The 16,955-nt window shown below is 33.6% G+C and overlaps 1 protein-coding gene across 1 annotated transcript in view; it reads left to right on the top strand.

Annotated features, from left to right (window-relative positions):
• Positions 1–13,901, top strand: part of LOC148943869 (dual 3',5'-cyclic-AMP and -GMP phosphodiesterase 11A-like) — a 39,035-nt gene extending 25,134 nt beyond the window's left edge. The window contains exons 3-5 of the mRNA XM_089101483.1: positions 4,925–5,114; positions 9,071–9,193; positions 10,991–13,901. Coding sequence (XP_088957609.1) covers positions 4,925–5,114; positions 9,071–9,193; positions 10,991–11,140 — 463 coding nt within the window. The 3' untranslated portion in view covers positions 11,141–13,901. The remainder of the gene's footprint in view (positions 1–4,924; positions 5,115–9,070; positions 9,194–10,990) is intronic.
• Positions 13,902–16,955: the final 3,054 nt, after the last annotated feature.

Here is a 16,955-nt window from a genome sequence, read left to right on the forward strand (position 1 = left end):
AAAAAACTTTATGCTTGACAGTTCATCAATGTTCAACTAGGAAAAAATTATTAAACGACCTAGTTGGGCGTTATTTTGATTTTATCGACAAGTGTGGCTATATTGTGACCGAAAAGTATGGTATGATAAAATTAGGTATTAAAATGGTTACTTATAATAACAATGCATATGATAATGCCACAAGTATAGTAGGATGTTATTTGTTAGCTGGCCCGTTAAACTGGCTTAGGTGTCCACCTTATTTTGGCTAGAGGTGGAGAGCAGCTGGACGAATATTAACTATAAGATATGGATTGACTCGCAGAAAAGTCAGGCCACTAAAAATATAATATGTTTACGTAGTAGTACTTAAGGATAAATTCAAAATATTTATTTTGACAATTTTATTTTTCTGGAGTCAATAGATTCAAGCAACCTTTTTCTTTTTGTAAGTTTTTTATTTTTCAGACATTGCAGAATGAAATCTTTTTCTGAAATGGTTAAGTTTAAGGTTAACCGGAAATCGATTAATTTTTAATTTTAGTATTTCATTTTGTTTTAGCATTTCATTTCATTTCATTTTAGCATTGCATTTTCACTGTCCTTGATACTTTAAAATGAGTATTGCACTAGTGGTGTATCAAGACATATGGTGCACTATATGGTGCACCAAGCAATGGGATTTTTATTGCTGTATATATTTATGAAAAAAAAAACTGTAGTAAGCTCAAGCTCCTACATCTTGATTAATTTTTTACCCAAATTTTATAATTGGGGAATTTTCTAATATTCGAAGTTCTTTTCTAGACCTTAACAAGTTTTGTCACAATTAACGCGAAAGAAACTGTTGCCTAATTTTTTCCAGGAAACTTCCCTAAGAACATCCATAAGGATTAGAGACTTCCCCATGAATAAATAACCTACTAATTACTTATAAAGGAGACAATTAAGAGCCAGTGAATAATTTAACGGAAAAATAAGAAATTATTCATCTTATTAACCATTCCTGAGTTTCAAAAGTAATTAGATGTAGGATGGAGTTGCCTAGAAAATACTCATCTTAGAAACTCCGCAAGGGGTTAAGTACTTCAAAATGTGTATACGATCTGGCTAGTAAAGTCAGCTTCCCCTTTTATCGTTGTTTGCGAATGGGTAAGCCTCCAGACAAAATTTATTTATTTATTATAACCGACTTAAGAACACAAAAAAATGACGTTGTGGGAAAAATGTAAAATAAAGCAAAAAATTAATAGTTACAAAATATCATCACGAAACAATAATCATCGCTATCGAGAATCATCGAAACAACCAGCAAAAATATCAGTAAGTATTACCTTGGACCTTAGTTCAACCTCTGCCTCCCGACGCAGCCAAAGAACCACGGAGGAACCACAAATTATCCCTCGGGTTTACTGATGCAGTGATATCCTTGCTTTCATCTTGAACGGAGATCAGTAGGTTGTGCAGATCTCTCTGGTAGGTCCGATCCAGTGTGTTTTCGGATCTTTCCTGGCTACGACTTCCTACTGGCTGCCAGGCTGAAGAAGATTTTGAGAGTCTGGGTGTTCATATGAAGGATGTTCATACGGAACTCAATACGAAAAACAATACAAATAAGAATAAAGCAATTTGGCCAAAATCATGATAGAAAAAGCAAACTATTGAATCAGTAACAGAAGCAACATTATTAGTATCTAGAACCATATAGGATACCATACTGAACAGTCGCGCCAAGCCTCAACGACATAAAAACTGGATACAATGCTAGTGAGGGAGAGTTACCTAAGCTTGGATGGCTGGTCAATGCTGCTAGTGCAAAGTTCTTCTAACTAGAGGTTTTTAGAATAAAATTCAAGTTATTGCACTCGTGGCTTTAAAACAAACTGCGAATCACAGTCTTATTTTATATGTTTTAGTGTCATATTGCAAACCAATAATCTTATGAAATGAGTATCATTTTGCAAAGTCTTGCAGAATCATGACTGCAACATCATAATTAATGTTTTCATTGAGAAAGTTAATTAAAACAATGGAAGGAATGTTGATAATCTAATAGCTTTCATTTTATGTGGCGTATTCGCAATAATTTTCACTAGGTGTTCTTGTCGGCCAGACTCATTTTCCATTGCAGAATGGTGACTGGCACTTTTCTCCCGTTTAGAAATGAGGTGTCCTGAATTACTTCCTAATATAAAAAAAGAAATAAGCAACGGTTTTAGGGATCTCCATGTGCTTTTGTCTTCAATCGATATATGCTAAAAATTGATAACTAATTTAGTGAATATATAGTCATCCAGTCACTAAAGGTTAATTATAATTAACAATAACATTAAGTTAGGTCTGATTACGTGAGGAGTTCTTATGAAAAAGTCATTAGTTTTCTGACTTAAAAGCTTATTAAAAACATAATTAAAACAAAAGGAGGCATATAGTAGTGATAAATGTGTCAGTAAAAGTAAATAAAAAAGAAAATGAAAAGAAAAAAAAAGAGAAAAGAAAAGACAGAGGGAAGGAAGAGAAAAGCAGAGGTGCCACCCCAGCGTGATTATAATGCAACCTGAAATTAGAGCTAAATCTACTACTCATACGTCCCCACACACTTACAAAGAATAATCTTCAAGACACCCCTTTTCATATAATACTTTAAATGAGAAATTAAATAGCCAAATAATAAATTCAACACAACGAAATAAAGAATCAAAACAGCCAAAGGCTAAAATTAGCCGGCATAGTGGGAACAAATTTGCCATGTTTGTTTTACCATTTTATTTTATTACAACTATGGGTGGGCATATAAAACTCAGCCTAAGTGTTACAGAGAGAGAAGAAGAGAAGCAGTGAAATACACAACAAGGAAACCTTATAAAATCCTCAAAATCAAATGATATCTAGATCTAATGGCATCACCTCTGAGTTTTATTATTTTTCTTTAACAGCGGGGAAGAAATATGTGATATGGTAATTTTCAATATACTACCATTCGTGTGCCACAAAGGGAGTTTTTGTTGTGCCACAACAAAACTGGACTTAATATTAGAATACGTTTGATATGACCATCTTTTCCGTTGCCAGGAAAATTTTCCAAAAGCGAGTCAGAGCTCAGTGGCACGAGCTGGAGAGGATGATAAGCATAAAAAACAGATATTTGCCACTGCTCCCCTCCCCCTAGATGTCAAAAAATACTTTTTTGTGATTTTAACGGTAAAACAACTCTTTCGGGATTTTAATTGATAAAAAGCAAAAAAGTGACCATTCCATACTTTGAAAATCTCAGTTTCTCCATGTAGTGTCTTCATCAATTAGTGCCACAGTCAGAGCTGTACAAGACTATACAAGATAGAGAACTATCTTGCATAGAGCTGTATAGAGCTTGTATAGAGACTATATAGAGCTCTACAGTCTAGGAATATCTTGTAGAGCTCTATACAGATAGAGGACAATACAAGTGACATCAAGCTTGGGAAAGACAATTTTCACAATTAGCCATACTTGCATTTAATTTTGATACTTTTCTACTGTTGATGCAAGTGGAAAACATGGAATATTGAATTCAATGTTTGATGAAATGGAATCATAAGTCTTTATTGGAATCTTCTCCATGGAATTCCACCCCTGGGAAAAATAATTTAGTTTTTTTTTTAATTGCAATATGAAGGTATTTAAATGTGATGGCATTTGCATGAAAAATGTGTCCAAAGTGAATTTTTCAAAATAAGGCTTCAAGTGATTTTTTTTTCAAAGTTGTGACGTATCTAGATAATTTTTTCTAGATTCAATCTAGAAAAAAGATTTTAGATAATTTTTAGAATATTTTTTTTATCTCAGTTAATTTTCAAAATTTTCAAAAGCCTATTTTTCAGTCATAGTGTTTATTAACATTTTCTGAAAAAGGAAAAGGTCAATAGATAATACCTCAACACGTCATGGTAAATAGATAATATCTAAAATTGTTAATACCTCAAACCTCAAGGCTGCAGTAAAATAACAACCTACAAATCTTCTCCCTTTGGTTTTGTTTTCTTCTTTGTTTTTTTTTATTCTTTTTTTGGTAAATTAATTTTCAAAAAGAATTAGTTCATTTTAGACAGTTTCTACAATTTGTATTATTCTTTCATTCACAGAAAGACTCAGGATAACAAATTGGGGTCAAGGAGTGCTGGCTGCAGCTCTGATGGCATGCACCTTGGTGCTACAATGAATCGCTTGTAGTAGTTTCATTCTTTACCATTAAAACCAACTGAGCAATTTTATGGAGCCAGTGACAAGGTTTATTTAAAAAAAGATGCTTTTTACATCAAATCTCACCCAATACATACATTTTGCAAATTTTTAAAGCAGTTTAGCATAAACAGTTTCAATCCGAATACGTACTGTCTATACTTTAGCACACAACGAAAAAGTCCATCCCCCTCGCCCTCCCGCAGGACTATTCCCAAAATTGAATGATTCCTTTAATCACTTGAATTTTTCTGACAACTTAATAAAGAAAGAAAGTTTTTCCACTTACAAGGCTAGCGTTGGGAATTTCGGAGTTCAAGTTCTGTTTTAGCACCATGATTACCATTAGAGTACTAATTACATAAAAACAAAACCGTTTTTCCCCTTAGCCCCCCCCCCTTTAGGTCTTTTCATACAGAAATTTGATTGGTTTTTCTTACGAAATTTAGTAAATAGCTGTATTTGGCTAGAAAGCGGTGGTAGATGTATTGATAAGAGGGAGTGCTGTTGTTTTTCTTGAAGAAAACACCCATTGACGCCACATCAAATTCTCCCGTTCAAGGTTGTAATGTTATATGATCAGTGTTTAAACTCACCCTTTAAGCTCCATTATGGATCATATGGCTTTTAGGGGCCCCTGAAAAAATATTGCACCCTTATTTGGCAATAGGCCAAATTCATTATTTATACAGATGGAAGTCGTGTCGTTTTAGTTTTTTAATTCTAGATACCGTGAGAAGTTTTCTTTGCTTATTGAATCGTCAGATACTTCATTTATTGACTGGAAAACTGATGAGGAATGCTCAAGCTTACTACGTTCAGTGTTGATGACAGCAGCTGATTTAGCGACATCTACAAAAGCATGGGATGTGCAAAGGAAGGCAGCAGCAAGAGTAACAGCAGAGTTTTTTCGTCAGGTATGATGTCTGTTGTTTTTTATTTTTAATTTGGTACTTACTAAAGAAACATTCATACACATTCTTAGCATAAACCAAACACATTTCGAAAATAACTGTTATTTATGAAGGTGGGATATGTTACAACCTCCTCTGCAAAATGAACAAACTTATACTACTACCACTGGTAATCAAGCCTTATGAGGCTTACACAGCTGCGCAAATTCCTTTTCCACCCAAGAGGCTCTAAGCTTCACTCTTTGTTCTGCCTCATGAACTTCCTATTTCCTTTAATTTGTTACTTGCGACCTATTCCCATTCATCTTGAGGACCTCCTGTTTTTCGATTGGCCCTTTGTAGAGGCCGTTACCCTAATTATCAGACAAATGCCCTTTTTGTTGTTTCCTTTACTAATTTAAATTATTCACGTTTCTGGGAATCTCTGTTTCATCCCTACCCTCTTTATTCTCAAATACTTTGTAACCTTTCGGCCTTCCTTTTTTGCGTAAAATTTCGGACAATTTCTCGCAGGCTGGCTACCTAGCCTTGAGAAGAAACTGCGTAGTTAGGGTGAGTCATCCCGAACCAAAATATATTCTTAAACGGCTAGACACGTCTGAAATTAGACTGGGGTAAGAGGAAGGATGGATTCATACATTAGGGATGACGCGTGGCCTTACGTCACACCCTCTGAGGTTTAGGATTGGTCAGTCTCCATGAGCTGTGACTCGTTGTGTTTTTATTTTGTCATGTTTAAGGAAAGTTGTGTTTAGTTCGTTTTTTGATTTTGTTCTGAATAGTGAGCTTGGTTTATCTTTCTATTTTTGACTTCTTTTTGACTAGCCTAGGTAGAGCCTAGAGAGAGAAGGTAGATTTGGTACAGGGGCAGAGTCCTGTATTCTTTTAGATATCTTTCCTGGGAGAAAGTAAGAGATTTAGAAGTCGAATTTACGGCTTTATACCGTGGGCCATTACAGTAGTGCGTACACTGGTTACTAGTATTGGTGCCAGAGAACTTACAATAATGGCTTTAGGAGTAACCTTGTTGTCCAATTAGATTACGAATATTGATGGTGGAATAGTTCACGAAAGACCATGGACCACTTTACCATACCCTAGTACCCTCAGTAGTGGCACTGTTGGCGCTGTGCCATGTACTCAGGCAGCACAAGATAATTACACTGATGGTACTAAGAACAAATAACCCAGACAGGTTACTAAAAAACACAATTTTCTGCAAACTATCATTCTTCATTGCACAAAAATACTGTTGGTCGAAAATTCTGATTGAAATTTCAAAATCTGCCCCAATTTTTAATCACTATGTCAGCTTTTAAGCAGAAAAGTTTAAAAAAAAATGTATACATTTCTAAATATACATTCCTAAATCCAAAGCTAAATTTATATTTTCTAAATGTGCAATAATTTTATATCTGTAATTTTTTTCTACGCGGCACTATAATTTTTTCGAGAATTGGAACACTACCATTTTCTGGTGTAAAAAAAAAAAAAAATCTAGATGGTTCAAAAATAAATAAAAATTCTTTAGAGCCTTAGTTTTGGAAAAATATGTTCATATGACTAGCGTCACAAACACTTGGAATAGTTATAATAAATTTTGCTGAGGGCTTATGAGTAAAATGTTTTTTACTTTGGTCATCTATTGTGTAAAAAAATTTGTCAGTATAAATATGTAAAAAGGTTTGATGAACAAAATAAAATGAAATTTATATTGTTTTACAGAAAAGATTAAACAAAACTACCTTTCTTTTATACGAACAAACCTCGGTTCCCTGGTACTCGAACAACAACGAACAACAATTTATTTTTTTAATACTTTCCAGGAACAATATTTTCAAACAACAAGGTAAGAGCGATATTCAGGGTCGTATCCTGGGTTTGTCTTCGGGAGGGGGGGGGAAGGATTGTTTTTCGGAGGCGGGGTTACAAAAAAACATGAAAAAACGCAACAAAAATTGTTTATATTCATTTCTGTTACGTTTTTACGTTTCGGACAAACATTTTTTGGGGCAAGTTCAAGCCCCCTATCACCCCCCCGCCCTCTGAATACGCCCATATTGACATTAAAACGTATAAAAGCAGAAGAAAAACCATATAATGAATCAGGCGAGATCACCATGGCAGCAAGGCAATATAGAATGAGCCAAGGAAACATTAAAACGTAAAAGCCAGAGAGGCAAAACTTTTTAATGAGCCAGGCAACATTGCCATGCTGCCATGGCAATATACAACGCGCCATGGCGAAATTAAAACGTTTAACACGCAGAAGCAAAACTATATAATGAGCCAAACCGGAACAAACGGAAATTAAATAGAAACCAAAGAAACGAACAGAAACCAAATAATTAAACAGATTAAATAGAGCCAAACAATTAAATATAAGCCAAGACGAGCAGAAATTGAAATTAAATCAAACATAAAAATAACAGATATTATTATTGTTGAAACTATGAAATCCAAAACTTTTAGAAATTAATGAATTTTCTTTATTACTAATTGAGGTCTTAATCCCATGCTTACGTGGACTTATCTTTATGTGGACGTATCTTCAGTGCATCTTACGTGGACTGCTTCTTTTCAGTTTCTGAATCCTACAAGTTCACTAAACTTTTTCAGAGCTTCCCTCTGTGGTTCTTCCAACAAAAGTCTCATTTCCTGTAAAAAAAATTATGACTTCCTCCCGCCCAAATCCAGGACGTTCTGCTGTTCCTATGACTACCAATGGATGGCCCAAAAGCGCGATGTTTTGCCACCTATCTTCCTTCATTCCACAGAGCTACCGCTGCCAGTCAGTTGTGATTGTATTTATGAATTTTCTTCATATTACAACTTAATAAAATAAGTTGCTTTATGTGGAAAAGGCTAGAAACCACACAAATGCTTATAAAAGTAAGATATAATAAAACTCAATTAAAAACTTAAAAATAAATTAAAAAAACACTTATTTCAAAAGATACTTAAAAGAAAATAAATTTAAATGAATGATAAAATCAAACTTAGATTAACTTGTGTTTAAAATATATTAAAAAATGTAGCCGAAAATAAAGAAAAATTATACTAGTGTCGGTGTGACTAATTGATACCTGACTCCTTCTTTATATGTGACAGTTTAAAATTGACTACTGCGATTCATTGTTTTGTTTTATTGGAGACACAATATTTTATTGTTATATCGTCTGGCGTCTCCTTCAAGATTCTCAGCAATTGTTTTCAGAGCCTCCTTTCCAAATCTTATTAATTTCTTCTTTACTTCCAATTTTTTACTATTCTCTCACTCAGTAGCTCAGTTTTTATTATTTACTATGTTTAGTTATTTAGAAAGAAACCTGTCACATGAAAATGCAGGACAAACAAGGAAAAACATAACATAATATACAACGGAGCATAGAGTAACACAATATATACAGACACAAACACAGAAACTTAATACACAACGTGAAAAATAACAAAAAACAAATTCCAAAAGAAACAAACTAAACTATGGCACTAAAAGTAAACCAAATTTAAGATTTTTTTTTTTTAGCTAAATTTAATTATTTCTAATTATTAGCTTTAATGACTTGAAAGATAGCTAGGCCTACTAAGGGTGAAAAGGTGGTTTACTTCCCGTGTGCTCTATCTAAGGGGCTCAAACGTGTGTTTTCTGCTTGTATTGTAGGACCGATTTCTGAGTCAGACAAATATTCCATGGTCGAGCTCCCGGCTACAGCCCTGCCCACTAACTTAGTAGCTAAGTAACTGATCAACTAAAACACTAACTCCGACCGATAGCCCAGTAACTACTTTTGGAATGGAATGAGTGATTAAACAAAAGAGATAGGATATCGGTCCTTGTTTTCCAGATTCTAGTATTTATTTTTTTTGTTTTTGTTTTTTTTTTTTTTTTTTTTTTTATTTTTTTTTGCGGGATGAAGGCTGCTTTCATTATCACGCTTTAGAAATCACTCATATTCCAGGGTGACGTAGAAAGGAGCAAATTGAACTTGGTTCCGAATGCACAAATGGACAGAGAAAAGGGTCACGAGCTCCCCAGCCTTCAAGTCAATTGGCTTCGGGCAGTTTGTTTACCGCTGTACAAGGTATGAATTGTTTGGTAGCTCATCTAAGAGACCAAAAGAATAGCAGTTATTTCATTGTAGTCTTGAGATTTGAGGTATTATCAATTTGTGATTTTATCTATTTACCTTGAGGCACTAAGGTATTATCTATTTATCTTCTTTTCAGAAAATTTTAATAAACATTAAAACTAAAAAAAATTATTTTTTTCTCAAAAACAGCCCAATTTTTTTAATTTTCATAATTTTTTTTTTAAATTGGCACCTTGAGATCTTCTGGCCTGAAAAAATTATATAGTACGTCACAATTTAAAAAAAAAATCACATAGGACCTTAATTTGAATAACTTACTTTGACATTTTTCACGCAAATGACGTTACATTTAAAAACCTTCATATTGCATTTAAAGAGCAAACTATATCATTCTTCCCAGGGTGGAATTGTTTATGGTACCTGTGACTTATGCGAAATTATAAACGATGATGAATGACTCCGAACAGCTAAAGTAAAAGTCATGGAACAAGTAACAGTGAGAATCACACTGAATTGAAAACGATTATTTTGCACAACGAAGACAATCCAAACAGCTTAAAGCAAAAGGTATAGAAAAATTTTCCGAGGTAATGATGAACGATAATGTAGCAAAACAATATCTGTGAATAACAGACTTGTGACAACAAGTATCACAACGAATCTCAAGTGAAAATGATGGACAACGTAATCTGTAGTTATCAATTTCTTAATTCAATCAAAATTGCTGATTTGCCACACTATGACTTAAAATACCACTTTATGAGTTAAAACTAAATAGTGACACGATTATTATATTAATGTATAGCTTAGATTTAGACATTTCAGAGGGTATATGCAATGGAATATACCTGATTGCAACTGAACTATTTAACAACTTAATTAAAGCAAAAATACATTTCCCGGGGGAAAGCTGGAAAAAAAGTATTTTGATGTCTATGAAGTCATGCAAAATTACACAAGAGGATGAATGAATCCAAACAGCTAAAGGAAAAAGAATAGAAAAAACTTCTGAGATAAAGATGAAAGAAAATGAAGCATAACGAGACAACATGGGGGTTAGGGTCTGGGGTTAGAAAACATGAGACAACAAGCATCACAACAATTTGATGTGACAAAACTGATGCATAAAAAAACCTGCGGTTAGGCATTTCTCAATTCAATTGAATTTGCTTATTGCCATATATATATATATATATATATATATATATATATATATATATATATATATATATATATATATATATGCTATTTTGCTCTATTTTGGACTTGTTTTTCGGACTATTTGTTTGGATATACTGTTTTGTCCTAGATGATTACATGGATGAGTAAGGTCTTGAACTTTGTTCAACTGCTTATTTATATCCGTTACGAGATTAGGAACACATTTTTTTTTTGTTTTTTTTTTACCACGTAATTACATTTCATATATTATACATATAAATGTCTAACTGCCAATCCATGTTTATTTGGTTTTCTTTAGTAGTCTTGGTTATGATGGTGTTTTTTATTTTATTTGATATAATGAGAAAAATAAACATTCAGCTGGAAATAAAGATCGTTTTCAGTAAAGTGTATATTATCTGCTGGTCTTTAGAAGACACGGGGGTCGTCAGCCCTACTCATCTTAGTTCCTGTTCAAATTATTTGACTTTATTTCTGCTCATCTTTGGTTTAATACAGCTCTTTACTTTTCTTTGAAAAACATCTCGTAGAAATTTTTATTGGTCCTTATACTGTTATCTGTCAGGATACAACAGAATTAAACTTGTCTTCTTTTTATTATTTTAGTCAATCGAACGGGTTGTGCCATCTCTATCAAGTATGCGAGAGGCCGTTGAAGAAAATATAGAACGTTGGAAACAGTTAGTTGAAAATGAAGAGGAATATCACTGGGAAGATGATCTCATAGTTGATTTTGAAGTTGATAAACCAATGTAAATCAAAGGTTCAAATATCTTGGAATTCTACAAAAACAGAATAATGCCAAAGAGGAAGGGGTCCAAGATTTTTCTAATTTTGGACAAGATTGGAGGAGGTGCAAATTTTTAAAAAATTTTAAAGAATCTTTTTATTTTTGGTATACTTTTTGTCATATTTTTTAGCCTAAAGGGGAAGAGGATATTCTAATGCCCACCCTCAAATGGTGTAACAGAGTCTTGACAGAATGACCTATGTTGATTTACGCGGTAAACACAAAAGGATTAACTTTTGTAGATAGAAACTAGCCAAGATCTTTGCTATCATAAAATAATCTCATAGTTGATATTAAAGTTGAGAAGCCGATGTAACCCAAAGGTTCAAATGTTTTCGAACACCCTAAACGCTAAATAACCCCAAAGAGGATGAGGTTAAGGATTTTTCTTATGATAGAATAGATTGGGTGAAGTGCAAATAAAAAACAATAATCCAGAATTTTTTTTTTATTTTTGCAATTGTTTTAAACATATTCATTAGTCTAAAGGGGAACGAGTAAGCTAATCCTCCCCCAAGTATCACGCCTAATCCTTAACACAACGACCTATATTAAGTTACGCAAAAGACCCCAAAGTAATAGCTTTCAATGATAGCAAATAGCCCAGATCTTCGTTATTATGAGTAATCACCGTTCGTCTTTTCTTTGTAAACAGGATGCATCTCAACACATATCCCCAAATGTTTTTGCAATAAAAATTTACAAATAAAAGTAGCAAAAATAACACTTACCATTTTCGAGTCAGCTTCAAATGGTGAGATTTCCTCATTTGCATTTTTTTTTTCAAAATGTTTTTTTTTAATTTTTGATTACTATGGGCTATGTTGTTACAATGAGTTCGTTGTTTACGAAGTTGAGTCTGACGCCGCAACCAATATGTGGATAACTTTGGCAAAATCGTGGTTTCAGCGGTAGCTGCAACCTAGTAAAATTTTAAAATAAGAAGTAGACTATTAAAAATAAGATTAACTAGGGTTGCATATCTACGGACTTATTAATCTGATGAACTTGCTACTTATTACTTTTAGAATATTTTATTTGCCTTATAAAGTCCGATACAAATACCATCGATAGCAAATTTTGCTTTGTATTCATTACCAAAATTACACCCTTCGAACCCAAAAGCCCCGAATAAATACCATGTATTTTTGGGGGGAGGGAGGGGGCTCTCATTGCGTCGCCTGAAATTGGTTTTCCGAATCTTTTTTTTCCAAAAGCCGGAGAAAACGAGTTTGAAAGTTTTGACATTCGTATTTCAGGATTGTCTATAACTAGAGCGTTGATTTTCTGACCATGTAACCAAATTTTGTTCAGCAAATCAGCAGCTTTCGGGAAAATGGACAAAGCTGTGTGTAACCCGGCAAAACAGCGTTAATTAATATGAGATTCGGCAAAGGAGAACTGCAAAATACTGGCAGTTAGTAACGTATTACAGCAATGCAAATTAAACCACTCGAAAGAGAACTTTTTTTTTTAACACAAAATAGCGTTTGTAACTCAGTTTCGACAAAAATAAAATTATTTTGGGCAAAACCGTTTTGAGGCGACGATTAGTTGTCAAAATAGGCAATTGCGCATATTCTGCCCACAGGAGATCTAAATTATCTTGTGTTTCTTAGTGTAATTTTACACACATTTGTTGTTAACTTAGTGCAAGGTGTTTGGTTCAAAAAAAAACTATTTTAACTTTTTAATTTATGCACAGTGACCACATGGCACTTATTCTGCCCTGTTGAGCGCATAAGATGTATTTCAAGAAACCCAAACTTCAGATTTTCGTTTTGAGTTTGACTCGGCTATTTATTATAATTTCTGTTCGCTTTGAAGTTCATTTAATTGTTGATAGTGATTTGTGGTAGTTTTACGCTTGGAAGATTATTTGACTTTATTTCTGCCCAGTTTTGGGTTAAAAGACCTCTTTACTTTTCTTTGAAAACTTAGTCTGTGGAAAAAGTTTTTTTTAAATTAGTACAAATATATGACACCGTCATTCATCCAGGGGGGACTGGCGTCCCCTGGCCCCCCCCCCCCTATGGGCGCCCATGGTGCTTCATTAATACTTATTCAATTTTGTACATATATAAGCTTTAAAAATGTATTTTTCGGTTTTAGCAAAAATTATCCCTGCACTTACAAAACTTTTATTGTAGTTTTGGAATATTTCTATTTGACCTGACAGTTTGTTATTGAAGTGTCAGATCAGTTGAGTTCTAACACCACACCCCACCCCACTCAAAGTCTAAAAACTGTTTTTCAAGAAGCAATGACTCAGGGTAGTGTTCCTTTTCACGAAATCGTAAGTAAGCGTCTTAATATGAGTCTAATTTTATTACTAGGTCTAGACTATTTTTAAATGGAGGAGCAAACATAAATAAGAGTTCTGAGAATTACCTCCACTATCCGAGCTCCCCCCCCCGCAATAAATTGGGTTCTCTGAAGTCTCGCAAAAATTCAACGTTTTTATTTTGGGCTAACGCTCGTGTTCTTATGAATGATAACTTCTGGGGAGATTTCAGAGAACCCAATTCTTTCGAAGAAATTCAGGGAAACCTAAACAACTCCTGAGTGAGATCCAATCCTGGAATAGTCTAACATACTTTTTTACATTACTAAAATGGAAACTTGAACTACACCTAAAATCATCAGTTTTACGCTGACAACAACCTTATAAAAAGAAAAGCAAAAAGTGTGTGTTACATATGTATTTGCATAGATACTTCATAAAAAATGTGTTTGTTAAAATTGCAAACATAAGTGTTTGCAACCTTATTCAATATAAAATAGAACGCTTTTTCTACTTTATAATTCCTTTATTGGATATACTCTGTACGACGCAATAAAATACGAGCAGTTCAGAAGCCAATACCCATTTTGTAAGAGAAATATCAAAGTAAATTGACGAAGAAGGCGCTTAACGCTTACAGCGTATGCTCAAGAAATAGTTTAGCTGAGAAATGAAAGTGTTCAAAAGATATTCAAATTTATATAAAAAAAATGAAAAATAGTCTGTTAAGACCTTCTCAAGTAATTATCTTTCCATTTTTGTTTGTGGGTTTCCGTACGAAATTAAACAAAGAAAATGTCTTTGAATGCAGTTTAGTATGAGTTTATTCAAGCCAATTTAAACAAAATTTGAATTAGATCCTCTTTTTTTCTCATTTCACAATCTTACCTTTATTTTCAGAAAAAAATTCAAAAAATAAACTTCGGTATGATCTCTGAACTACTTGTTATTTCACAGCTGGTAACAGCCCATCACCACGTCCATTTGTGAGTCAATTTACGTGTTAATTATGTGAGTCACATTCTTGCACTAAATCGCGCCTGTAAATACTTTTAGAATATTTTCTAAATTTTCGTCTTCAAGAGCACCTTTATGAGGCTAACTTATTGCAAAACTAGTTTATTTTATTTATATACTTTGAAAACTAAACTGAAGTGTGTTTCTTATACATTCTTTACTGTTCCAGAACTCAATTATCAATAAATAACAACATATAATTAATTATCGTTAATGATAGATAAATATGTGTTAGCACTTTCGTTCAAAGACAAATGAATGCACAAAATTTTGAGCAATTCTCAAAATTTATATGAGTGCAGAAAAGACTACAATGTTAGCCCATTACAGGCATTTTAGGCCATTACAGCCCATTATATGCATTTTAGCCCATTACAGGGCCTAAACTTAAGGTTATCTGCCATTCTAGGCTAAAGGTGCAAATTAGGGACATATCCTAAAAAAAAATGCAGGAAACTACGTTAAAAGAATCGTAAATACTTACTTATCTTATTTCTAAAGGTATAATGCTTCTTTCTATGCCCCCCCCCCTTACATCCCGTTTTACGTATTCTCACTATATTTTACAGTAACAAGCGGTGACTACTAATAGTCTACGAAGCAAAAGACTATTCAGTCAGCGAAGTACTATTGTAAAATATAATGGAATAAATAAAGTAGACAAATAATTTTAACCTCAGGGGGCGGGAGAGGGTAAAGTGAAGCAATTTGCCATTAGGAATGAGATGAGTAAAATTTATGGCTACTGCCCCTGCCCTGCACACTTACATAGGTAAGAAGTATAATATTATAATAATTAATATAACAAAAAGTTATAAAAATAATGATAACTGAGGTATAAATATAATATAATTGCGGTATAGGGTATAAAAATAATGATAATTGAGTGTGGAGCAAAACCTTTGACATTTTTGAGAGCTTTGAGGGATTCTTAGGTTTCAGATGGTCAGCGCATTGCCAGGACTTCATTTTGAAACGGGTCCAGCCAAAGAGAAAGTAAGATATAACTGTTATACACTCCGGGTTAAATAGAAGGCAAACAATGGAAAAACAATGGAAAGACCAAAATATTTTGTTGCCACAAAATTTTCTTTTTACGTAAAGTCCCTGCTTTTCTATGACCCAAATAATCTTTAGGTGACGATCCACAATAGAAAGTATATTTTTAAAGAAAATTATATATCAAAACCAAATAATATATTAGTTTTTTTACGTCACGGAGGGACGTTAAAAAAAACTCCACAACATTATCAGAATTCCGGTCCGGCTCAAGAACATTTCCCTCAGTAATTGATGAGAAATAGTCAATGTATACTAGTTTCTTCCCACAGTGGGATTTTTAGTTGATACTTGTAAGTGATAAATTTTGTGCATATAAATTAATAACTACTGCAAAATACTTGATTTTCAATTCAAAATCAACGCACTGGTGCATACAAATTTTCCGTGTCATTTCCTTTTTCTTGTTGCGATCCAGGTTATATTTTATTGACTTGTTCAGTGTTTAAGCATCTGGTGTTTTTGGTGCACCTGGTGAATATAAATTTTCCGTGTTATTTCCTTTTTCTTGTTGCGATCCTATCTCAGGTTATATTTTATTGACTTGTTCAGTGTTTAAGCATCTGGTGTTGATAAATTGTGTTTTGTATTAAGTGCTATAGGCTAATATCACAGCCAACCAAAACCAAAAGACTTTAAAATTATTATGTTTCAGTTAAAATTTAAACTGAAATTCAGTTTAAATTCAGTCAATAACACTATTCGCGGTCATAAGGTCTGCTATATCGATTGTTCACTTCTGAAAAACCACTAATTATCTCACCTTCAACGTGTTCAAAACTCAGTTTGGGCCGCATAGAAGTGTGACCTTTATTTTTTTAAATCAACACTTATTTTTTTTTTAAATCCTTAAATATTCATTTTAGTTATGATAGTTGAACTACCTGTCAGTGTAGTGTTCTGTCAAAATGCCGGGGGGGGGAGGAGGGGGGAGGTTGCAGCCAATTTTCCCAAATCAAGTGGAAATAGAGTGAAAACTGAAAAATGAGCCATATAGTACCATAAAGGTAAAGATATACCAAAGAAAACTGACCCGTTTCTGTGGATGCTTCATCATCTAGGGGGGGGGGCAAACCAAGATCTCGACAGGGCAGTTGCCCTCTACACCATAGGAAATTACGCCCCTGCCACCTGTAAGGCGTGACGAAAAGTGTTATTCAAAGTACCGTCAAGTCTACGAGTAAACAAAAATAGATAATTTAGAACGTGTTCTGTTTTCAAGAGTTACCTACAAAATAGACGACTGGCTAGGACAAGCACCACATCTGAACCACTAGCACCAAAAATCACTAAAATTTTGAAAATTAATTTAATAAAAAGATTAGTTTTTCATGTTTTATCTATTAAAGTCGTGCCACCTACAAAACAATACTGTCCTTTTATAACATTTTGAATAAATCAAGATGCACTACGTGCATGTA

The sequence above is a fragment of the Artemia sp. Qi Xiang Cuo genome, chromosome 15 (assembly GCF_049724085.1).
Source record: "Artemia sp. Qi Xiang Cuo chromosome 15, ASM4972408v1, whole genome shotgun sequence".
Classification (NCBI taxonomy): domain Eukaryota; kingdom Metazoa; phylum Arthropoda; class Branchiopoda; order Anostraca; family Artemiidae; genus Artemia; species Artemia sp. Qi Xiang Cuo.